The sequence below is a fragment of the Cetorhinus maximus genome, chromosome 8 (genome assembly GCF_964194155.1).
Source record: "Cetorhinus maximus chromosome 8, sCetMax3.hap1.1, whole genome shotgun sequence".
Lineage (NCBI taxonomy): Eukaryota > Metazoa > Chordata > Chondrichthyes > Lamniformes > Cetorhinidae > Cetorhinus > Cetorhinus maximus.
The window spans coordinates 29,515,685-29,541,099 of NC_135886.1; the positions used below are offsets into that span (position 1 = coordinate 29,515,685).

Consider the following 25,415-nt stretch of genomic DNA (forward strand, 5'->3'; position numbering starts at 1 on the left):
ATTTCTTGATATCATGTGAAGCGAATCGAATTCGCTGAAGACTGGCATCTGTGATACTGGGGACCTCCGGAGGAGGCCGAGATGGATCATCCACTCGGCGCTTCTGGCTGAAGATCATACCAAATGCTTCAGCCTCATCTTTTGCACTGATGTGCTGGGCTCCTCCATCTTTGAATATGGGGATATTTGTGGAGCCTCCTCCTCCAGTGAGCTGTTCAATTGTCCAACACCATTCATGACTGGATGTGGCAGGACTGCAGAGCTTAGATTAGATCTGTTCGTTGTGGGATCGCTTAGCTGTGTCTATCGCTTGCTGCTTATGCTGTTTGACATGCAAGTAGTCCTGTGTTATAGCTTCACCAGGTTGACACCTCATTTTTAGGTGTTCCTGGTGCTGCTCCTGGCATGCCCTCATGCATTCTTCATTGAACCAGGGTTAATCCCCTGATTTGATGGTAATGGTAGAGTGGGGGGGGATAAGCCAGGCCATGAGGTTACAGATTATGCTCAAGTACAATTCTGCTGCTGCTGCTGATGGCCCATAGCACCTCATGGATGCTCAGTCTTGAGTTGCTTGATCTGTTCACCAGCAGCTCAAGAAGGCAGCGCACCACCACCATCTCAAGGGTCATTAGGGATGGGCAATAAATGCTGGCCTAGCCAGCAATACCCACAACGCATAAATGAATTTTTTTTTTAAAATCATATTTTGTTATTGTTTCATAGGTACCGAAGATGAGACTCTCTCTTCAAACAGAGGTAATATGTAGTGCTTTCTCTACAGATTCTAAATTATGTGGGATGACTGAATTCACACCTACCTAACTTAAACATGACTCTGATCCATGCACAGAATTCAAATGTACCAATATCATTAGATTAAATATAAAATTTAAAACCATACATAATATTCTGAGAAAACTCAGTTAAGTAAAGGAAATGATTTCCTGGAACTGGGATGGGTGGGAGCAGAAATCTGGGCAAAGATGCACTCTGCCAAATTCCTACCAATTAGATTTCCCAGCAAGTAGTGTATTATCTATTCCCTACCTAACAGCACGGTGGGTCTATCTACACCAAACGGACTGCAGCAGTTCAACAAGGCAGCTTACCAGCACCATCTAAAGGGCAACTAGGGATGAGCAGTAAATGCTGGTCCTTCCACCAACACCCACATCCTACAAATAAAAACAATCCAAACAACCAAAATAGGTCACCCAAACACATGTTCCACAATTTTATCCATGACTCAAAAGCCTATGCAGTTGATGGCTGACTGACTGATTGAATAACCTTTATTGCCAAATTCAAAATAAAATTATTCATAATTATACCAGCAACACCAAAGATGATGGCAATGTCACACCAGGACTTCAGGGTGTACTGCAGTTATTATGCATAATCACCTCACATGGAGTCTGTTATGTACATGGCTTGCATATTAAGCATATGTCTTGGTCAGCAAAATCAGTAAAGATTTGGGCACATTTTTCTGGCAGACAGAAACCCAAATATATGGAAGATACGTGCCTGAATTCTACTAAAACAAAAGAATCTAGGCTATACTGTTTATGTAAACTCACAGTCAATGAGTACAATCCAATTTGGAGTTGGGGGTGAACAAAGGAGGAAACAGGGGAAAAAGGAAAAGGGGCTGAGGCACTGTACTTAATTTAAATACAATCTAAATTTACTCAATTAAAATTAATTAAGCAGAGTATAAATTTATAACAGACAAATTAACTGCCTACATTTGAAAGTTTAACTAAAAAAATTGATATTGACACTAGTGATAAATATATATATTTTTTAATTCATTCATGGGATGTGAGTGTCGCTGGCTAAACCAGCATTTATTGCCCATCCCTAATTGCCCTTGAGAAGGTAGTGGTGAGCTACTTTCTTGAACCACTGCAGTCCATGTGGTGTAGGTGGACCCACAGTACTGCTAGGAAGGGAGTTCTAGGATTTTGGCCCAGCAACAGACAAGGAACGGCAATAAATTTCCAAGTCAGAATAGTAAGCGGCTTGGAGGGGAGCTTTCAAGCGGTGGTGTTTCTGTGTGTCACTGGCTAAGAATATAAGAACATTAGATATAGGAGCAGGAGTAGACCCTTCAGCCACTTAAGCCTGCTCCACCATTCAATACGATCATGGTTGATCTTCTACCTCAACTTCATTTTCCTGGCCACTTTCCATATCCCTAAATTCCCTGACAGATCAAAAATCTATATATCTTAGTCTTGAATATACTTAACGATGGAGCATCCACAACCCTCTGGGTAACAGAATTCCAAAGATACACAACCATGAGTGAAGAAATTTCTCCTCATCTCCAAATGATCAGCCCTTTACCCAGAGGCTCTGCCCTGGTGTCATAGCCTCCCAGCCCAGGGAAAACAACCGCTCCGGGTCAAACCCTTTCAGAATCTTCTACGTTTCAAGCCTTACCTCTTTGAGGCTTACAGGTTGTGCAAATATATTTGCTTGATCTCTTTCCTGAAGTTGATCCAAAATTTGTCTTAAAAACACAATGAATGGTGTAAGTTGCAATTCCAAGGCAACTTGTTGAACTTTGACCTGCAGAATGTCAAACAATACAAGTATTTTCACAATACTGGTACATGATAATGTGACAAAGATGATCAAAATTCAAATTCATTAAAACAAACAAGCATGAGCTTTAGTTAATTCTTCAACAGCCTCATAAGAACAGGAAACAGCAAAAGGATGCTTTTTCAATGGTAAGTTTACAAAAACTGCATTGTAACACACACCCTGCATTATGTAAATTCATCACCGTAAAGTTTGAGACATTCAGGACATCTTCTGAAAATATGAAATTAACTGAACTTTAATCATGCCCCATGGTGATCATCTGCATGGAAATGCTATCATAAGGGTGACCAGCCACTTTACTTCAAAAGGGAAATAAACAACAAGTCGGGAGTTCACTTTCACTTGTCTCCGATCCTAGTGCGCTTGGACACCGACCGTAACAACTGCTAGCATGGTTTTGCTCGTCTTGTATCCTGCCAGTCCTTTGTGACACATCCATATCTCTTTTCAGGGTTATTGGCTGCATTCTGATCACACTGTTATGCTATTAAATTGTTTGTTTCCACTGTCTTCTAATGAATTATCTTAACTGCACTGAAGTTCATTTTTAAATGTCACATATTGGCGTCCATCTTTAATGAAAACTACAGTGTAATTGAATCATCACAAAGAGAATATTGCTTTAATATGCATAATGTTACCTCAGTTATATCCATCTTATACATTCTATCAAAAGATAAAGCAATTTGAAGGTCCCTTACTCCAACATTAATATTAATCATAAGTAGTAAAGATGGCGAAGGAGTTGAGTCATGGTATTTTGTTTCAGATGTGGTGCAGAGCTTGTCTGCACATGAATAAAACTGCAAATGGTGGAAATATTAGAAACAAAGCTTGTGCATCCACTGGGATATGGTATTCAGCCTCTGTTGACCTCCATCATTCCTGTAGATCACAAGCACCTGGAGCAAATTAATCTGGGTGGTACTAAGGCCAGCTCTTTGAATACCTTACTGACAGAAACTCCTGTATAGATTTGATACATTTAGATTTCGGCAAGATTTTTAATACCATGCCATATAAATAATTAGTCCACAAGGTAGAAAGGTATGAAATAGAAAACAAGCTTCTGAAATGGATTAAAAAATTGGCCAAGCCAGAGGCAGCAAAGGCTGGGTGCAAATTAAGCTGTGTGGACATCTCAAATGTTTACTAGCAGGGCATCAAAGATCAGTGCAAGGGCCAAATGAGTTGGAACTGGGGACAAGAGGAAAACAGAGGTTTGAACATGAGGTTACAAGCAATCCAAATACAAAAGGAATCTGGATGGATTATGAAATAGGTTGATGTTTGGCAACTGGCATATAACGTGGACAAATGAAAGGCAGTGGAACTAGAAATAAACAGAAGAGCTATAAACTACATGGCTCCAAGTTTTAGGACACAACAAAGGAGAGGATTCTGGGCTTGTGCGTATAACTCGCTGAAACCAAAAGTGTAATATGCAGCAACAGTAAAGAAAGTCAACTGGCTCTTGATATGTCACGCCAGAAAGGAGGGATAGAGTCTCAGTGATAAAGGGCTGGCACAAGCCACTGGTTATAGCCACACTTGGATTGTGTGTACAATTCTACAAGTGTTGGAGAGAGTGAGGAAAAGGAAAAACAAAACTGTTACTTAACTTTTAAATGCTTATTAACATATCAGACAATCCAATAGTAGCTTGATTGCCAAATACTCTAGATCCGAGGTACATGCACTCAAGCTTAAAAAGGAAAGTTTAGACATTACACCGAGAATGATGAACTCCATTCCTGATAAAGCAAGCCATACTTTCCTCCAAAATTAGTTTCTGAAGCTAGTATGATACAAAGGAAAATAAAGAACCAGAAAAAAGACAGCAGTCCTTCTGGACATCTCAAAAACGACCCCTTTCAATTCTCCTTAAAAACAGAGGCAGAAAGCGTGGAAAATTTTAAAAAGGCAGTTAAGGAGGCGGCTGTGGTATAGTGGTATTGTCATTAGCAATCCAGAGACCCAGGGTAATGGGTCTGGGAACCTGGGTTCAAATACCACTATGGGAGATGGTGAAATTTGAATTCAATAAAAATCTGGAATTAAAGTCTGATGGTGACCATGAAATCATTGTCGATTGTCATAAAAAAACCCATCCGGTTCACTAATGTCCTTTATGGAAAAAAACACTGAGGAAAATGCAGTTGTGCTTTATCAGGGAAGGAGTTCAAAGGAATAAATTTTTTTCTGTATATAATAATCACCAAATACAACAAATATTTCACATGGGAATAGATAACTGGTGGGAAAGAAAATCAGGTAGCTCTTTTGCAGAACAGGACAAATTGTGAACATCAGTTTAACAATCAGTGATGAGAGATTGTACTAAGTGTGATCAATCTATTACAGAAAACAAAACTCTACTTTGGAGAAGGGAACTAACTACAGTAAGTAAAATTGCTCAAATAGCAAGCTATATTAAAAATGACCTACTTTGCATTCTTAACTTGGAACCAAACTATAGTTCCAAAGCCATTGCATAATCAAATCACTGTTCATAAAAGGGATTGTGCACGTCAATTAAGGTGTACCCAAATTCCTCAATTCATTTCATATTGAAATATTCAGAAAATTGGTTCCCCAGTTCAGCAAGTCTCTTCCTTCTTGCAGTCATCATTGACAGATTTAATAAGAGAACCTATTTTGCCTGTTGTTATATTACACAAAACAGGAAAAGACTACAGGTGGGAAAATGCATCTGCAGTGCTCTCAGTCCACACATTTATATGATGGTAGTGTAATTTTTTTAAAAATGCTATTTTAAAACAATGACAATCATATTATAACAGGAAAGAGTTTGTGCGCTAGCTGGAGTGAAATCAGAAACATGTTCTATATGAACATATTTACAATTTTTACTCATCTAGTGCATAAGGGAAATCTTTCCCCAAAAGTAGTGATTCTACCATATGTAATCCCCAAATAAGTTAAGCACTGCTATTAACATCCCAATATCAATTATAAAACAATTACCTCTTCCCTTTTGAGCTTCTCTCTTTTGCGAATCAATTCAACAAGCAAACGAGCCCTTTCCAAATCATGGCGTAGTTTCTGCCAGTACTTCAACTGTTCTTTTACTGCACTGTTTTTTTCATCCTGTTCTTTCTGTGAAGTGAGTTTAATATATTACCATATGCATTTTGCTAAATTAGTGATAAATCACTAATTAGTGATTAATCACTACCACTCTAAAATGTATCAGCAAGGTGACCAGTGAATAAGAGAAACTTGGATGAAATCTGCAAAGCTAAAGTGAGTAATAATCAAGCACAAAGTTTCAAATTTACACTATATTTGTTAAGGTTGGAAATATGTCAGATTTCAAAGAATATATTATGAAAATATCAATACAAGGCAAAATATTAAAGGCTGAGCATGTTCTTTAAGAAGTTGACCACATAGGATGATAATAAGTTAACTAGGGGCTCTAGCCTTATGCAAGTGAAAGATGGAGGAAAGACGATATTTCAGGCAATACTTTGCCATTGATTCATTAATAAATGTCATTTCCATGGTGGAAAAGCTTGAGCAGCAACATCATTGTCGTAAGCAGGGACAACTTTCCACGATCAGGCAGCAAACAGACCATTTGTGCATGGAATGGTACTAGAACTGATCTGAGGAAGGTCAGTGATCTGGTATTTCCACAACCTGGTTCAATCAACCATGTGTACTCTGAAATGTCTGGCCTGTAGCAGTAAAGCCTCGTAGCAGTAATTAACCAAGCAGATGGCGCAAAGTGGCAGGACTCCATATTTCCGCCAGAAGATCAGTATGCAAGACAGCATTATAGATTACATCAAGGAAGACAAAAATAGTCTTAATGTTTACCCCCAATTCATTTTTCACTGAGGGTAATTAAGGTTTGTACAGAACAAATATATGTCATGTACAAGTGGAGAAAAGGATTGTGGATTTTACAGCTTTGTAGAGAGTTCCACAAAAGCATGTATAAGATTCCAAATTAGGATATTATGCTTTGGGATAGTAACAGTGACTAGTTCAATAATCTCTGGTAAACAAAGCCCAATTAGCTTTCTTAAAGATCCATCAGGCTTTCCTTGTCTTTTGATGAACAGCAGTTGCAAGCATGATTAAATAATGGTTGGAGTTCATTGTGTGGAAAGTTGTTGAGAGCAATCCATGATACTGGGTTGTGGGTGAGATTGTTGTAACCCAACAAATGTAGGGGAGTGGTCTTGACGCCCACCTCTGCCAAATGTTCAAGTTTGAGAGTCAGGGAGAGATCGTTACTAGCTGCCAAACTTTAATCACTCTTCTTGGCGTACGAGTCGCCCCAGTCTGTATAATGGTTATTAAAGTCACCAAAGTTGATAGCAGGGTTAAGAAAGAGATGAGAGTAGATTGTTTCCTCAGGTTTTAATTGATGGTTTGTATATGCTTGCAATCATGAAACCATCTGTATACCATTACAATGATTAATGAATAAGATATGCATTACAGCTAACATGTTGTTATGGACATAGATGGCTCAGCCATGCATGGCATGAAGTACACAACATACCAAGCGAAGCAGCCAGTTTCATCTATTGCAATGTGGGTTTTCTTTAAACCAAATTCTGTTAGCCTTCTGGTGGTGTCTCTCTGCCGAAAGACATTTGAAAGCTACTTGTCTGCCTGGAAGAGTGTTCATTGTCGACCGACTAAACAGAATCTGAAGATTCTGTGATTCAATTTGCATCATTAGATTCACCAGTAAAATTGATTACCCATAGTGGGAGAGAATACTGATGCACTGCTGTACACACATTACCAAACACCTTTTCATCAAGTGTGTGCTGGTTAGACCCATGAAAAAAAGTCACCAAAACACTAAGCAAAAATTAAACTTAAAACAATTGTGTCACATTCTATAAAAATGGAATACTATAACAATAACTTACTCATACCTGTGACACTTCATCCACAATCCATTTGTTTTTACTGTTTCAGGAATTTTTAAATGTTAATACTTTTGACATAATAATGACTATTTTCAAGAATGTAACTGAAGTCAGCTATGTCATACAATAATATCAGCCATTAATAGTCTTACTGCAACTTTTATAGTACAATAGGCGCATAACAAATGAAAGTTTGCAATATCCCATAATACACAGCAGTAAAATGAAAAATATATATTTACTTTCCAAATATTATTTATCTGCATTTACCAAAAAATAGTTCCCAACACTTAATTAAACGAAATACAAATCAGTAACTTTGGTTAAAGAATCTTTTACCTGTTCTGCATTTCTTTGAGTCTGCAAATGTGAGTGCAATCGCCGAAGCAGAGGAACACCATTCCGTGACTGCCTTTTCAACATCCAGTAATTATGCAGCCTTTGCATGAACTGGGTTTTCCTCTGAATCGATAACCGACTGCAGATTTTATTTAACCTGATAAGAAAGCAGGGATTCTCAATTACAAATACTATAGATTGCATTCTTTAGACTTAAAAAAATTGATTTTATAATTACAAAACTAGCTTTTTTTGATAATCAATGAAATATTCAGCATGGTGAGAAATATCCAATTTTATCGATTTATATGCAATATATTAAATGACGAGGAAATATTGAGGTGGTTGAAGCATTTGAACAGTAAAATTCAAGTTTGGTTCATTCCTCAAATTTAATATCTCAAATTTAATATCTCAGTCATGTAGCTTGCCACTTTTCAGCTTAGCCAACAGACGGTTTTGAGAAATACTGAATCATTTGACTTCAGGGATAATTAAAACTGCCATAACTAGTACTATGTAAAAAGGGAGATAAAATTATAACTTAAGGTGCAAGCTTTAAAATTTTACTTAATAAAAGTTTGCAAGAAGAGTATAGAGTTCATAACCTAAACATTAAAAGAGAATGATTGATATTCATAACTTTCTCTGTAACTCAGAGCAAACTGTTGTCAATAAGAGAAAGAGAATGGAGATACAGATTCAGAATTATTTTATACATTTTCCGTACTCACTTGAAAAAGAGCTTATGGTTAATATGATCCCAGTAGATCAGTACATTTCAATCATTTCAAGGTCAGCTATTCATTTGTGCATGAAGGGGGAACCAATATAAGTAAAAGGTGTCTGCGTAAGAACTTGGACAAATTACAAAAAAGTTTTAGTTCCGATGAAGAGTCATACGGATTCGAAATGTTAACTGTCTTCCTCTCCGCAGATGCTGTCAGACCTGCTGAGTTTTTCCAGCTATTTTTGTTTTTGATTCAGATTTCCAGCATCCGCAGTATTTTGCTTTTATTTTACAAAAAAGTTATCTAGTAAGAGAGGTCAGAATATTATTTTATTTGCATACAATCATATACTGTAGCTTTGAATACTTTGTTTCTTCAAATAATTGATTACTGCAAGATTGTCAAACAGTAATGCATTCCACTCGAACACCATCCACATCCGGAAGCAGTTTATATGATGACCAGTTGACAAATGTAATCTTTCCAGTGATTCCTTGGTACTTCACTTAATCTGCAAATACTGGGATATGGGCTGGCCAGTCTCGAATAATTTTTTACTGTATGAGCCCATTGCACAGAACAATTAATTTGACAATCTTAGCATTAGGTTGGATGATATAAAAGCGGAAAAATAGTGCAGTAAAGAATGCCTCGTGAACAAAAGTTGACAACTCCAAACACAGTTCTGATTAAAGGTTTTGACAAGTAAGTACACTGAAAGAGAACAAGAGCAAAAATGCTGCGGATGCTGGAAATCCAAAATAAAAACAGAAAATGCTGGAAATACTCAGCAGGTCTGGCAGCATCTGTGGAGAAAAAAAACAAAGTTTGCATTTCAGGTCTATGACCTTCCATCTGTTCTGATGAAAGGTCACAAATCTGAAATGTTAACTCCTGCTTCTCTCTCCACTAGGTGCTGTGAGACCTCCTGAGTATTTCCAGATTTTTGTTTTTATTAATTGGAAGAAAAATAATGTACAGCTTGTCATAATTTAAGTTATGCCAAATCTTTATAAAACTGGGGCAGAATTTTGCCCTCGTCAGCTCGGTCGGGAAGCCGCCCGCGATTGGCCCAGACCACGATTTCACACTGGCAGGCCAATTAAGGCCCGCCTAGCACGAAACGTGCGTGGCAGCGCTCAGCGCTGCCTGTGTGAGGTGGAGGAGGGCAAGCGCACAAGTTTGCGCATGTGACTCTGCCACATGAGCAGGGACATGTTATTAATCAAATAGTAAAATTTTTAATTTATTTTTAATTGCTGTTGGAAACCTCATCCCACCCATGGATGAGGTTTCCTAAAATGTGCAAAGGCCGCTTGGCCTTTTCACCTGCCAGCCAACTGTAAGGTTGGATGGGCAACGAAAAATAACATTTATTAATGGCCTTCATAGGCCTATTAATTGACGGCGGGCACAATGCCAATTCCCGCACGTGCCCACCGACCGAAATATCCCATGAGTGCACAATGACATCAAGACGTCTCACATCGGCATCATTTTACACTCATTCAGTTCAGGCGCATGCCCACCCGACGAGCGAAATATTCTGGTCACTGGATAGGCCTCAGCTGAAGTAGTGTGTTCATTCTGAGCATCACACTTTCAAAGCCTGAGAGAGTGCAGAAGAGGTTTACTGGAATTGTACTAGGGACGAAGGACTTCAGTTATGTGGATACTGCTGTGAAGCTGCAGCTATTTTCCTTAGTGCAGAGAAAGTCAAGAGGAGGTCTGATAGAGGTGTAAAAATCACGAAGAGTTTTGATTAATAAGGAGCAACTGTATCCAGTGGCAGAAGGGTTGCTGAACAGAGGACACAGATTTGAGATTGGTAAAAGAACTAGAAGTGACATGAGGAAATTTTTTTTTTCAAACTCAATGGGTTGTAAACTGGAATGCATCGCCTAAAAGGGTGGTGGAAGATTAGTCTCAGGACAAGGGGCCGATGACCATAAGACATAGGAGAAGTAGGCCATTCGGCCCATCGAGTCTGCTCCGCTAGTCAATGAGATCATGGCAGGTCTGATAATCCGCAACTCGACTTTCCTGCCTGTTCTCCATAACCCTTGATTCCCTTACTGATTAAAAATCTGTCTATCTCAGCCTTGAATATACTTAATGACCCAGCCTCTACAGTCCTCTGCGGTAAAGAATTCCATAGATTCACTACTCAAGAGAAGAAATTCCTCCTCATCTCTGTCTTAAATGTGCAGCCCCTTACTCGAGATTATGTCCTCTGGTCCCAGACTCTCCCAGGAGGGGAAACCACCTCTCAGCATCTACCGTATCAAGCCCCCCTAAGAAGCTTATACGTTTCAATTAGATCACCTCTCATTCTTCTAAACTGAGTACAGGCCCAACCTATTCAGCCTCTCCTCATAAGAAAATCCCTCCATATCCAGGATCAACCTAGTGAACCTTCTCTGGACTGCCTCCAATGCCAGTATATCTTTCCTTGGATAAGGGGACCAAAACTGTTCACAGTATTCTAGATGTGGTTTAACTAGTGCCTTTTTTGTTTTAGCAAGACTTTCTTATTATTATATTCCATTCCCTTTTAAATAAGGGCCGACATTCCATTTGCCTTCCCTATTATCTATTGAACTTGTATGCTAGCTTTTTGTGATTAATGTACAAGGACCCGCAAATTTCTCTGTGCTGCAGCCTTTCTCCATTTAAATAATATTCAGCTCCTCTATTCTTCCTGCCAAAGTGCATAACCTCACATTTTCCCATATTATATTCCATCTGCCAAGTTTTGGCCCACTCAACCTGTCTATATCCCTCTGTAGATTCTGTGTGTCATCCTCACCGCTTGCCTTCCCACCTATTTTTGTGTCATCTGCAAACTTGGTGATAGTACATTCACTTCCCTCATCCAAGTCATTAACATATATTGTAAACAATTGTAGCCCCAGCACTGATCCCTGTGGCACTCCACTAGTTACAGGTTGCCATCCCAAAAATGCCCCCTTATCTCAACTCTCTTGACTTCTATTAGTTAGCCAATCCTCTATCCATGCTAATATACTATCCATGGGCTCTTATCTTATTAAGTAGCCTTAGGTGCGGTACCTTATCGAACGCCTTTTGGAAATCCATCTACTGGGTCCCCTTTATCTATCCTGCTTGCTACCTCCTCAAAGAATTCTAATAAATTCGTTAGGCATGATTTCCCCTTCATGAAGCCATGCTGACCCTGCTTGATTATATTATGAATTTCTAAATGCTCTGCTATTACATCCTTTATAATAAACTCTAACATTTTCCCAATGATGGATGTTAAGCTAACTGGCCTGTTTTTTGTCTCCCTCCCCTTTTGAATAAGGGTGCTACATTGGCAGATTTCCAATCCTCCGGGTCTTTTCCAGAATCTAAGGATTCTTGGAAGATTTCTACCAGTGCATCCACTATCTCTGTAGCTACTTCCTTTAATATCCTAGGATGCAACCCATCAGGTCCAGGGGACTTATCAGCCTTTAGCCCCATTAGTTTCCCTAGTACTTTTCTCTAGTGATGGTTATTGTATTTATTTCCTCCCCCCACCCCCGCTTTTGCCCCTTGATTATTTAGTATTTTTGGAATGCTATTAGTGTCTTCTACGGTGAAGACTGATGCAAAGAATTTATTCTACTCCTCTCCCATTTCCTGGATCCCCACTATTTCCCCAGCCTCACTTTCTAAGGGGCCTATGTTCACTTTGGCCTCACTCTGCCTTTTTATATAAAGAAGCTCTTGCTCTCCGTTTCTGTACTACTTGCTAGTTTACCCTCAAAGTTTATTTTCTCCCTCTATTATTTTTGGGTTGTATTTTAAAACTTCCCCAGTCCTCTGGCTAACCACTAATCTTTGACACATTGTATGTTTTTTCTTTCAATTTAATACTATCCTTAACTTCCTTGGTTTATCCCCTTCCTTGGATCCTTCTTCCTCACTGGGATATATCTTTGTTATGAGTCATTAACTATTTTCTTAAACGTCTGCCATTGTTCATCAACCATCTTTTCTTCTAAACTCCTTTCCCAGTCCAATCCAGCCAACTCTGCCCTCATTCCTTTGTAATTATCCTCATTTACGTTCAGCACAGTTGTTTCCGATCCAAGTTTCTCACTCTCAAACCGAATGCTAAATTCTACCACGTTATGGTCACTGTTTCCTACAGGATCTTTCACTCTGAGATCGTTTATTAAACCTCTCTCATTGCCAGATCCAAAATAGCCTCATCTCTGGTTGGATCCACAACATATTGTTCTAGGAAACTGTACCGAATACAATCTATGAATTCTTGCTTGTGGCTACCTCTGCCAATTTGATTTCCCCAATCCACGTGAAAATTAAAGTCACCCATGATTAATGTACTGCCTTTTTTACATGCCCTCATTATCTCCTGATTTATTCTCTGTCCTACAATATAGCTACTGTTAGAGGGCCTATAGACTACTCCCACCAGTATCTTCTTCCCCTTATTATTTCTTACGTTCACCCATATGGATTCTACATCTCCCAAATCAAGATCATTTCTTGCTATCATACTTCTTCTATCTCATGCTAACAAAGCTACGCCACCACCTTTTCCTTCCTGCCTGTCCTTTCGAAAAGTCACATACCCCTGAATATTTAGTCCCCAGCTTTGATCTGCTTGTAACTATGTCTCCGTAATCACTAAGATCATACCCATTAACCTCTTTTAGTGCCGTTAATCCATTTACTTTGTTCCGAATACTACAAGCATTTAAGTAAAGAGCCATTAATTTTGCCTTTTTACCATTTCTCCCCCCTTTGACCCTATTTGCTGCTGTTTTTTTAATGTTTGTACATGCTGTCCCTTCCTGTCACACTCTGGGTATCATTACCTAAATAGCTGCCCTACAATGATGCCATATGCTTTTGCTTTGTAAGCTTACACATCCCCTCCAGAACCTTCCCCCCTCTATTTAGTTTAAAGCCCTCTCAACTGGACTAGTTATTCCATTCACCAGGACATTGGTCCCAGCACAGTTCAAGTGAAGCCCATCCCATCAGAATGGTTCCCTTCTACCCCTAGTACTGATGCCAGTGCCCATGAACTGAAACCCATTCCTCTCACATCAATCTTTTGAGCTACGCATTTAACTCTTCGACTTTATTTACCCTATGCCAGTTTGCCCATGGCTCAGGCAGTAATCCTGAGATTAGTATCTTGGAGGTTCTGCTTTGTAACTTAGCTCCTAACTGTTCAAATTCTTTCAGCAGAACCTCCCTTCTTGACCTATCAAGGTCGTTGGTACCAACGTGGACGATGACAACTGGATCCCTCCCCTCCCACTCCAAGCCCTGAGGAGATGTCCTTAACCCTGGCACCGGGCAGGCAACATAGCCTTCGGGACTCAGGCTCAAGGCTGCAGAGAACAGTATCTATCCCCCTAATTATACTATCCCCTACCATTACTACATTCCTATGTCCTGCCCCACTTGAATGGCTCCCTGTACCACGGTGCCGTGGGTCAGTTCACTCATCCTCCCTGCAGACCCCACTCTCATGCACACAGTTTGCAAGAACCTTGTAACTGTTGGCCAATTGCAGGGGCCGAGGCTCATTGAATGCTACCCCCGGGTCCCCATACCTACCTCACCCGCAGTCACAACCTCCTGTCCCTGATCACAGACCAAATTTGAATTGCCTAATCGGAGGGGTGTGACCGCCTCCTGGAGCAAAGTGTCCAGGTAACTATCCCCCTCCCTGATGTGGCACAATGTCTGCAGCTCAGACTCCAGTTCCTCAACTCTGATCCAAAGTTCCTCGAGCTGCAAACACTTATTACAGATGTGTTCGCTCTGGATCACCCGGTGCTCAGCAGCTCCTACATGCTGTAGCAGCAATACATCACCTGATCTGTCATCACTATCACATTATATTTAATTTATTAATTAATTACTCTAGTATCCCTGCTCTTTACACTTGAAGAATCCCTCGCTCTTTGCACTTTATTGTAATTAATTTTTTTTTACGCCAGTATCAATCTTATACTTAACAAGCTATTTTTAAGAGAGAAAAAAAGACTAGAGACCTAAATACAAACTAAAGACCTTACTTTTACTTTAAAGACTAGAAATACTCACCAATCAGCTGCTTCCCCTGCACATCACATTGTGGTTCATGACATCACTCCACCACTGGTCTCACATGAAGTCTTCCCGCTCTTTTTATAAATGAAGTCTTCCCGCTCTCCGTGCTCTTTTTTTAAAACGATTTAGAACTGAGATGAGGAGAAATTACTTTGCTCAAAGGATTGTGAATCATTGGAATTCTCTATTCCAGAGAGTTGCGGATGCTGGGTTAGACAGATTTTTGGTCTCCCAGTGAATCTAGGGATATGGGGAGTGGGCAGGAAAGTGGAGTTGAAGCCCAAGATCAGCCATGATAATGTTGAATGGCAGACCAGGCTCGACAGGCCATATAGTCTACTTCTGTTCCTATTTCTTGTGTGTTTAAATAGTAATTTCTAAAAGGGAATTGGATAAATACTAGAAGTAAAAATAAATTGCATGGCTATGGGGAAGGACCAGGGGACTGGGATCTAATTGAATAGCTCTATCATGGCCAGGCAAAAGCACAATGGGCTAATGGCCTCCCTCAGTCCTGTATCATTCTATGATTCCACCATATACCTATTTATCACTTGTACTGCAGAAGATTGCGTCAAACTGCAAAATTTTCTCTTATTCCCTGCAGAGAAATTATGGGCTACAGTGCACACGTGCTAGTTCATTTGCTGATAAACCCGATTATTACTAAATTGTTATAAACAGTTGATACAGCTCTCTCAGTGATTCAGAGGCACTCTTCCATTTCCAATCAGTCCACTACAGTACCCTAATGCCCCTTTATTCATACTAGCACCAATCTCCATCCTTAATGCTAGCCAGCACTCTTCTATTTCTCCTTTCACACAGTTCATACTTGTGCTTTACTCCCTTCCACACACACATCATGTTAACAATCTTGTCTCTCTCTCTCTCTACTCAATTCAGTGAGAATCGCCTCCTCACTCTTAGAACAGCCTGACAATCTCCTTCTCCATCCTCCTAGTTTCCACTGGCATCACAATACCCTGACCCGCTTCTTTGTTCTAACCTGGTGCTGCTATAACTAACAAATGAAATCTGCTGCAGATTGGCAAGAATTACAGATCTTGCAAATTATTGCAAGAATTCCTACCCACAGCAGATATCCATCAATTACAGCAGTATCAGTGAGAGAAGATAATAAGCAGCACCTGACAGCCGTACAGATTTTCACTTGTAAATGCATAGGCTGACTATCTGCATCTCATTCAGATGATTGATATACATGCGTTCTTTGGAAGTACGAGTTCAGGCACTTCATTAGGGGCAAAGGCTAGAAAAAAAAGTGTTTACTCCTCAGGTTTGACATCTTTAATAAGTACAAAATGAACCCAAAATATGGGGCACATACAGTTGCTACATTTCAATAATGAAACATTTGAAGTCATACTCAGACTCAAGACGTTTATGGCACAAAAGGAGGCCATTCGGCCCATCATGTCCACACCGGTCAACAAAGATCTGACTACACCAATCCCATTTTCCAGTGCTTGGCCCATTGCCCTGGAGGCTATGGCAACGCAAGTGAATATCAGTTCAATGAACTCCATTCTTGTTTCTCAACCTAATTTCAGCAAAAGTTCTTCGGTGCGGTGTACATTGTGCATACAGCACACAAATGGGAGAAGGCAAAGGAGGGTTATTTATGTTATATACTGCATGTAACCTTAAACCTCAATCCAAATGCATTTAGTTTTCACATTTGCCTATAATGCTAATGTGGTGATTAAAAAAGAGAATGCGACTTGCAAATATCAAGGGATTCTGGTGGTAAATAATCAGCAACCATCAAGCAACTGCAATTTATCAACAGTATACTCAGCTAGTCATCTGAAAGTTGTCTGCAAATAAGTAAATGCAGCTTATTTAGAAATGACCCATTTGCTCTTGCAAAAGTAGTCCAGTCTGCAGTCTAGATAGGTGAGTAAATGAAGATTGTCCAAAATAAACAAATCACACTAACAAACTGGAGGGCTGTATTCAAAGAATAAGCTTAAAAAGCCAACAGTGTTGGGTATTAAAATATTCAGATAATGGCTTCAAAATGCATGTGGATCAAAAGAATTGCTCTGAACACCTTCACTGATCAGAGGGACGAAAACCGTCTACCAAAAAGAACATGTTTTAAGAAGTTTTCCATCTCTGGAACAAAGATGTCAGTTCCACTAAATTCTCCTATTGTGACAAGTAATGCAATGGTATTGTTTTGTGTCATTTAACGCAAAGCAAAATCCACATAATGGCAACCTTGACACACATTCCAATAATATACTGCATTATATACACAATACTGGATACAAAACATACATACATGTTTCACTTTTTATTTACATCCCAGAAAATTATGCTGTGGTTTTTAAGTTTAACAAACCCCTATAATGAGATGTTAAAAGTCAAATTCATAAATCAATGTTTGCAGATCTCTACAAGTGATTCATCCATATACCATGCCATGGGTTTTTTTTTCCCCTGAAAGACCAATTGTTCTATCTTTGAATCTGAGCAGAGGCAGACAATGAAGATGAAGCCAGAGTGGATTGTTGAGGTATCTGCAGCTTCATACACACAAGCAAGTCAAGCATAGTTTAACAAGAGTTAGTGAGCTTGCAAGTTAATATACTAAGCGCATTATTCTGCAACTAACAAACCTGCTTCCCACAGCTCAGGGAAGTATAATTTCCACACTGGGAGTCCTGTATATGAGAACGTGTTTGAGACTTTTGAAATTCATAATAGGCAGTAAGCTACTTCACTTAATGCTAATCCCATGAAGGATTCACCCAGTAACAACTCGAAGTTCCACATTCAAAACATTTCAAAATATACTTTAAAATGCTTGTTATTTAAACAATGTCTACTGATTATTTACTTTTTTAAAAGTTGTTTCTCATCACTAAGTCCAATTCCTTTTCCCTTTCAAATTAAATCTATAACTTCAAATAGAAAGAAAATTCACCTTGAGACAGATATGCCAATCACTTTTCATTCAGCACATATCTTGTTCCAGGTCGTGAGTATTTTTTTTAAAAACTAAATGGCCTTGCTTTGGGCCACATAAATCAAAGTTGTATAGAACGTGATACAGCGTGATATGGACATCATATCTAAAAGTCCAATATTATATCATGTTAAAAGTAGTCGATTTCTACATGCAATGGACAAAACAAAACCCTGCTTAATTACTTCACAATTTGAACATCTGGAAGCAGTGTGTTGCATTCAGTTCTGGGTGCCGTACTTTAGGATGTGAAAGCACTGGAGAGAGTGCAGAAAAGATTCATGAGAATGAAGTTCCTCATCCCTAGAACCCAGTTACGAAAATAGATTGGAGAAGTTAGGGCTGTTTTCCTTGCAGAATAGAAGGCTGGGAAGAGATCTGATAGATATTCAAATCATGAGGGGTCTGGAGAGCGTAGATAGGGAGAAACTGTGCCCACTCGTGAAGGTTCAAAAACCAGAAGGCACAAATTTAAAGTCATTAGCAAAAGAAGCAAAAGCGATGAGAAAGAACTTATTCCACACAGCAAGCGGTTAAAGACTGGAATTCCCTGCCTGAGAGTGTAGGAGTCTGGTTCAATCAAGACACTGAAAAGGGAAATAACTTGCTATTTGAAAGGGAAGAATGTGCAGGGTTATGAGAAGAAGGCAGGAGAGTGGAACCATGTGAAATGCTCAGGCAGCAGGAGCAGACATAATGGGCCGAATGGCCTCTTCTACACTGTAACAATTCTATAACTGTGCACGCAAATGTGCACGCAAATATGTATGGAACAGCAAGGTATTGATGTTATACACTAGGATGCATTTTGCAATGCTGTGGCATGTACCAAAGAAATAAGAAATTAGCACAAGAAAGTTTACAACTTTATGTGGAAAATGAAAAAGATACACAAAAGAACTTTTCTTAGTCAAGATCTATAGGAGAAACACTAAACTGTAAGCACAGATTTAAGCATTTGATTGTTATCCCTAGCATCTGAAAAAGTTTTCCAAGTGATTTCCTGCTGATGAAGAAAGTAAAAGAATTAAGAGTGAATTAAGAGCCTAAGCACGGGAAATTGTGCGCTGTGATGCGTATTCAGGATGTATCATTGCGTGACGGGAATGTTACATCACGTAATGCACAATGTATGTTGATCTCTCATAGTATTACTCAGTCAAAATACCCAGCATGGACAATTTTTGTTTGCATCACTATCTCTTATCCCTTCATCTTTTTCTTTCTTGTATGTCATACATCTTTTTCCCATTTTTGCACCTGCTGCACTGACCATTCTCATTGCTCCCGTCAGGCTTGCTTTCGCACATTTCCAACATCTGTGTCACGCTCTTATACTCATGTGCTCCAACTTGCTTTTAAGCTGTAAGGTACAGTGGAAGATGAGAGGTATCTTATATTGGATTAGGGAAGGGGTAGCAAAAGGTTGCGAGAACGGTGATTCAAAGTGAAGGTTAAAGTGGAGAGTAATGTCGCAACCACGAAGCAAAAGAATTAAGATTGAAAAGTGGGAGGGAATGGATGGGAGAGTTGAGCCTCAGGCATCTTGTGGAATGGTAGCACGGGGCAGATGAGCTTCAATAATACTCATAGGGAAGGGGGGTCTGGGCAGGGTATGCAAGATCAGGAGGGTGGGGTGGGGGGAGTAAAAAAAGGAACCATTATCTATAGTTACTTTGGTAGGGGAGGGTAAAAGAGGAAGAGCACTTAGGAAAGCCTGAAGACTGGAAGCAGTCAGCAAGTTGAGGTTTTGAAAAAAATGGTGGCAGGGAGCAGAGATTTGTGGTAGGCAGAAAATAGGTTGAACCTCAGTGGTGGGGAAACTATTGGAAGCAATTCTGGGGGACAGAATTAATCTACACTTGGAGAGGCAGGGATTAATCAAGGACAGTCAACGTGGTTTTGTTAAGGCGAGGTCATGTGGAGCAGGTGGAGAGGGAGTTGATGAATTGGAACTGACTACATTGCCCAACTGGGACAGGGTTTTGCAGAACAAACGATACAATTGGATTACAGTGTGAGTTCTGGGCATGGGTGTGGGCTATGGGAACATTAACATGGAGATGGGCACTGGAAACAGGGTTGCTTTGAGGGTAAATTGTGACCTCTTTAAGAGTCATAGTCATAGAGTTATAGAGGCCAACAGCACAGAAAAAGGCCCTTTGGCCCATCGAGTCTGCACCTGTCAAAAAAGTACCTAACTATTCTAATCCCATTTTCCAGCACTTATGCCCATAGCCTTGTATGCCATGGCATCGCAAATGCACATCCAAATACTTCTTAAATGTTATGAGGGTTTCTGCCTCTACCACCCTTTCAGGCAGTGAGTTCCAGATTCCCACCACACTCTGGGTGAAAAAATTCTTCCTCACATCCCCTCTAAACCTCCTGCCCCTTACCTTAAATCTATGCCCCCTGGTTATTGACCCCTCCACCAAGGGGAAATGTTCCTTCCTGTCTACCCTATCTATGCCCCTCAATTTTATACACCTCAATCATGTCCCCCCTCAATCTCCTCTGCTCCAGGGAAAATAACCCAGTCTATTCAATCTCTCCTCGAAACTGAAACTCTCCAGCCCAGGCAACATCCTGGTAAATCTCCTCTGCACTCACTAGTGCAATCACATCCTTCCCATAATGCAGGTTCCAGAACTGCACGCAATACTCTAGCTGTGGCCTAACCAGTATCTAATACAATTCCAGCCTAGCTTCCCTGCTCTTATATTCTATGCCTCAGCTAATAAAGGCAAGTAACCCATTTGCCTTCTTAACCACCTTATCTACCTGTCCCGCTACCTTAAGGGACCAGTGGGCATGCACACCAAGGTCCCTCTGATCTTCGGTACTTCCCAGGGACCTACCATTCATCATGTATTCCCGTGCCTTCTTTGTCCTGCCCCAGTGCTTCACCTCACACTTGTTCAGATTAAATTCCATTTGCCACTGTTCAGCCCGTCTATATCCTCCTGTAATCTAAGGCTATCTTCCTCACTATTTACCACCCCACCAATTTTCATGTCCTCCATAAACTTACTGATCAACCCTCCTACATTCAAATCTAAATCGTTTATAAGTACGCCACAAACAGCAAGGGACCCAACACCGATCCCTGTGGAACCCCACTGGACACGGGCATCCAGTCACAAAAACATCCCTTGACCATCACCCTCTGCTTCCTGCCACTCAGCCAATTCTGGATCCAATTTGCCAAATTGCCTTGGATCCCATGGGCTCTTCGTTATCAGTCTCCCATGCGGGACCTTATCAAAAGCCTTCTTGAAGTCCAAGTAGACAACGTCAAATGCATTGCCCTCATCTACACACCTGGTCACCTCTTCGAAAAATTCAATCAAATTGATCAGACATGACCTCGCCTTAACAAAACCATGTTGACTGTCCTTGATTAATCCCTGCCTCTCCAAGTGTAGATTAATTCTGTCCCCCAGAATTGCTTCCAATAGTTTCCCCACCACTGAGGTTAGACTGACTGGCCTGTAGTTCCGTGGTTTATCCCTTCTTCCCTTCTTGAATAACGGTGCCACATTGGTTGTCCTCCAGTCCTCTGGCATCTCTCCTGTGGCCAGAGGGATATTGAAAATTATTGCCAGCACCCTGCTATCTCCTCCCTTACCTCACTCAACAGCCTGGGTTACATTTCATCCGGGTCTGGAGATTTATCTGCTTTTAAGCCTGCCAGACCACTTAGAACCTCCACACTCTCTATGCTAATTTATTTAATTATATCACAGTCCTCCTGCCTGATTTCCATACCCACGTCATCCTTCTCACCTGTGAACACCGACACAAAGTATTAATTTAGAACCCTACCTACATCTTCCGGCTCCACACAAATTACCAGTATGGTCCTTAATGGGCCCTACTCTTTCCGTAGTTATCCTCTTACTCTTAATGTACTTGTAAAATAACTTTTGATTTTTCTTTATTTTACCTGCCAATGCTTTTTCATGCCCCCTTTTCTGCTCTCCTAATTTCTTTTTAAGTTCCCCCTTACACATTCTATACTCCTCTAGGGTTTCCACTATTTTGAGCCCTCAGTATCTGCCATAAGCCTCCCTTTTTCTCTTTATCCAATCTTGTATATCCCTCGACATCCAGGGTTCCCTGGATTTGTTGGTCCCAACCTCTGTCTTTACTGGAATATGTTGGCCCTGTACTCTCCCTATTTCCTTCTTGAATGAGTCCCACTGCTCTGACGCAGATTTACCTAAAAATAGCTGCTCCCAGTCCACTCTGGCCAAAGCATACCTGATCTCATTAAAATCGGCCTTCCCCCAATTTAGAACTCTGATTTCTGGCCCATCCTAGTGCTTTTCCACAACAACCTTGAATCTAATGGAGTTATGATCAATATCTGCAAAACGCTCCCCAACTGATACCTCTACCACTTGCCTGGCTTCATTCCCTAAAACTAAGTCCAGGACTCTTTTGTAGGATCTTCTACACACTGGTTTAAAAAGCTCTCCTGGACGCATTTTAAAGAATTCCGCTCCCTCTAAACCTATCACACTATGACTAACCCAGTTAATGTTGGGAAAGTTGAAATCCCCCTATTATTTTTACACTTCTCTGCAATTTGCCTACATATCTACTCTTCTATTTCTCTGACTGTTTGGGGGCCTGTAGCACACTCCCAGCAATGTGATTGCTCCTTTTTTGTTTTTCAGTTCTACCCATATGGCTTCATTTGAAGAGCCTTCTAAGATGTCATCCCTCCTTACTGCTGTAATTGATTCCTTGATTAATATTGCGATACCCCATCCTCTTTTACCTCCTTCTTTGTCTCGCCTGAAGACCCTATATCCTGGCATATTGAGCTGCCAATCCTGCCCCTCTCTCAACCATGTATCTGTGACAGCAATGACATCATACTTCTATATGTTAATTTGTGCCCTCAACTCATCTGCCTTATTTGTCAGACTCCTTGCATTAAAATAAATACCATCCAACCTTGCCAAGCTTCCTTGTGCCTTATAATTTCCATGCCTTCCAGACTTACTTTCTCTCTCTTCTAATTTTGGCTGTGCATCTCCCCCTGCTGAACCTCCTCAGGATCCCATCCCCCTGCCAAGTTAATTTAAACCCTCGCCAACAAGACTTTTTTTGCATTGCTATATTGCTTATTGTTGGATAATTTTATCTGCATGCATTGTTTGCTTACTTAACGGTGACACTTCAGAAGTAATCTATTGGCTGTAAAATGCCTTGGGAGGTCTGAAGATGAAAAAGAAGTGTAAACACTAGTTCTTTCTTACTGACTACACAAAGACCAAACACACCAGTTGGGAGCACAATATAAATACCACAGCAGTAACAGTGCAGAATTGACTGGCAGTAGGCAGGAGATGCCAAATAGAAGACAAAGCCAAAGAGATTATGAAGGTGATTTTAGGTGCGGGAAAACAGGTTGAGGAGAGCAGCCACAAGTTATTTTGATGGAACAAAATCTGGAAGCAGGGGAGAAAAATATCTTCACATATGTAAGCCTGCCCACAGTTCACTCAAATAGTTTGACCAGCCCTATCATCAGAAATGATCCAATTTAACACCTCTCAACATTTTGGCGGACATAAAAAAACAGGTGAAAATCCATAAAGTATGGCCCCAGTAGTACCAGCAGGACTGCACACATGCTGTGTCAGTGGGAGGCAACTTAATCTGTGTGGTGTCAGGTGTCTGCACCATCACAGCTGTACCTTAGATGCCCATTGGCCTCAAGCCACTGGAAGCCCTGCTATCTACCACTGAATAGAGAAGCAGAAAACCTGACTTTGTGCACTCTTCATCTTCTGTTTAAGGTTCTTTAAAACAAATTGTCCATCATTAGAGTCCAGGGTTGTTTCCGTGGCTTGGAGTCTCCTGGTGGGAACCACTTTTGACTTAGAGAAATTTTGTGAAATAAAAGACCTGGCATAAGACTGGCCAGTGCACTGTGCACCAGTAAAGCAGGAACTCTCCAAGTGAGCAGCTTTCATCCTCTGTAATATAGCTGATGATTTAAGGAGGAGGCAGAAGTTCTGCCATATACCATGCAGCTCAGGACTTCACACTGGAGCTTAAGACCTTTGCTGTCAAAGTCCAAGCTTTTTTTCAGGTGGATTCGTTCCATGCAGAGCCCTTCAACCAAGCCCTTCTTCACCTGCAATTTTCTCATCCTGTACTGCTCTCTGATACTAGTAACTGCAATTACAGGAGAATTGAAAATAACATTAGATGATGAGTCCTCCTTCAGCTGCAGATTTCTCAAGTGGCACAGAATTGTAGGGTGTGGGAGTCAGGGGAGGCTAATGTGTCATCGCAGAATGTGATGGTCCAAATAGTGAGTATTTTGTACCATTCAGGGTAGACTGCTGCATGGAGCATGGTAAAGAGTTTAAACGGTCAAAACTTTAACAGCAGCAGTGGACGAATAGGAGAGTTTCCTACAATAACATGACTGAAATACTTGCAGAAAAGCTTGTGCACAAATCTTTGAAGGCAGAAGGTCAGGTTCACAAAGCAGTTAATAAAGTAAACAGGTTTCTGGGTTTTATGAAAAACAGTACCATAAAAGAAACAAAAACAAAAATAGCTGGAAATACTCAGCAGGCCTGATAGCATCTGCGGAGAGGAACACAGTTAACGTTTCGAGTCATCCGGACTCGAAACGTTAACTGTGTTCCTCTCCACAGATGCTATCAGGCCTGCTGAGTTTTTCCAGCTATTTTTGTTTTTGTTTCAGATTTCCAGCATCCGCAGTATTTTTCTTTTATTTTAGTACCATAAAAGATGTGCTTCATGTCAAATAATGATTTTTAATCCACCATTTGGTAAACAAATTGAACTTTTAAAAAATATTTTTTTAAAATCACAGACTAAAGGTGACATGAACTCACAGCCAAGATGGCTGCCTAATTTGAACTATTATATACTCCACATTCCAACCCCAGGAGATGGAGATGGCATCTGCAAAAACCCAAAGACAATGAGCTCAAAGGAATGTGAATGTTTCCTATTCCATTAGCGTAACATCCAGAAACACGACTAGGTGGAGGCAAACCATCAAACCTAATCACTTGAACAGTGGTACCCTGACTAAGAGGGTGAATTTCCAGACTTGACCTAATCAAGTTACAATTGAAATACATATTCATGTTTGAATTACTGGTCAGTTGGACAGGACTGTCATATGACAAGCCAACCCTTTGTATGTTTTAAGCACATGTTTTCTCAGCAGAGCTGAGGACAAGCAGCTGAGAAAGATCATCCCCTCTTTCTCTCTCTCCATCCAACATGCGAGCTTTTGGGCCCTGTCTGCTATTGTTTGATATTCTCTCTCTCTCTCTCCATGTACAGCAGACAAAGATTAGAACTCAACTTCACAGCTGCGTCTCCAAAAAAAGATAGACCATCCATCTGCAGTTTTAAACTGCCTCAAAGCTGAAAGCAGAAGACCACAGAGTGAAAGCAACAAGACCATTATGTTCAGCCAGAACAAAAACAGAATTACCTGGAAAAACTCAGCAGGTCTGGCAGCATCGGTGGAGAAGAAAAGAGTCAACGTTTCGGGTCCACACGACCCTTCAACAGAACTGAAGTATAGTTAGGAGAGGGATAAAATATAAGCTGGTTTAAGGTGGGGGGCAGGGGGGAGAGAGTTGAGGGTGGGGTGGTTGTAGGGACAAGCAAGCAGTGATAGGAGCAGATAAT

General features: G+C 40.4%; 1 protein-coding gene across 2 annotated transcripts in view; it reads right to left on the reverse strand.

The window, feature by feature from the left end:
• brpf3b (bromodomain and PHD finger containing, 3b) overlaps nucleotides 1-25,415 on the reverse strand; it is a 70,597-nt gene that overhangs the window by 19,610 nt on the left and 25,572 nt on the right. For both annotated transcript variants that reach the window (XM_078546611.1, XM_078546612.1), the window contains exons 3-5: nucleotides 7,878-8,034; nucleotides 5,608-5,739; nucleotides 2,452-2,580 (exon numbers count right to left, since the gene is read on the reverse strand). In XM_078546611.1, coding sequence (XP_078402737.1) covers nucleotides 2,452-2,580; nucleotides 5,608-5,739; nucleotides 7,878-8,034 — 418 coding nt within the window. The remainder of the gene's footprint in view (nucleotides 1-2,451; nucleotides 2,581-5,607; nucleotides 5,740-7,877; nucleotides 8,035-25,415) is intronic.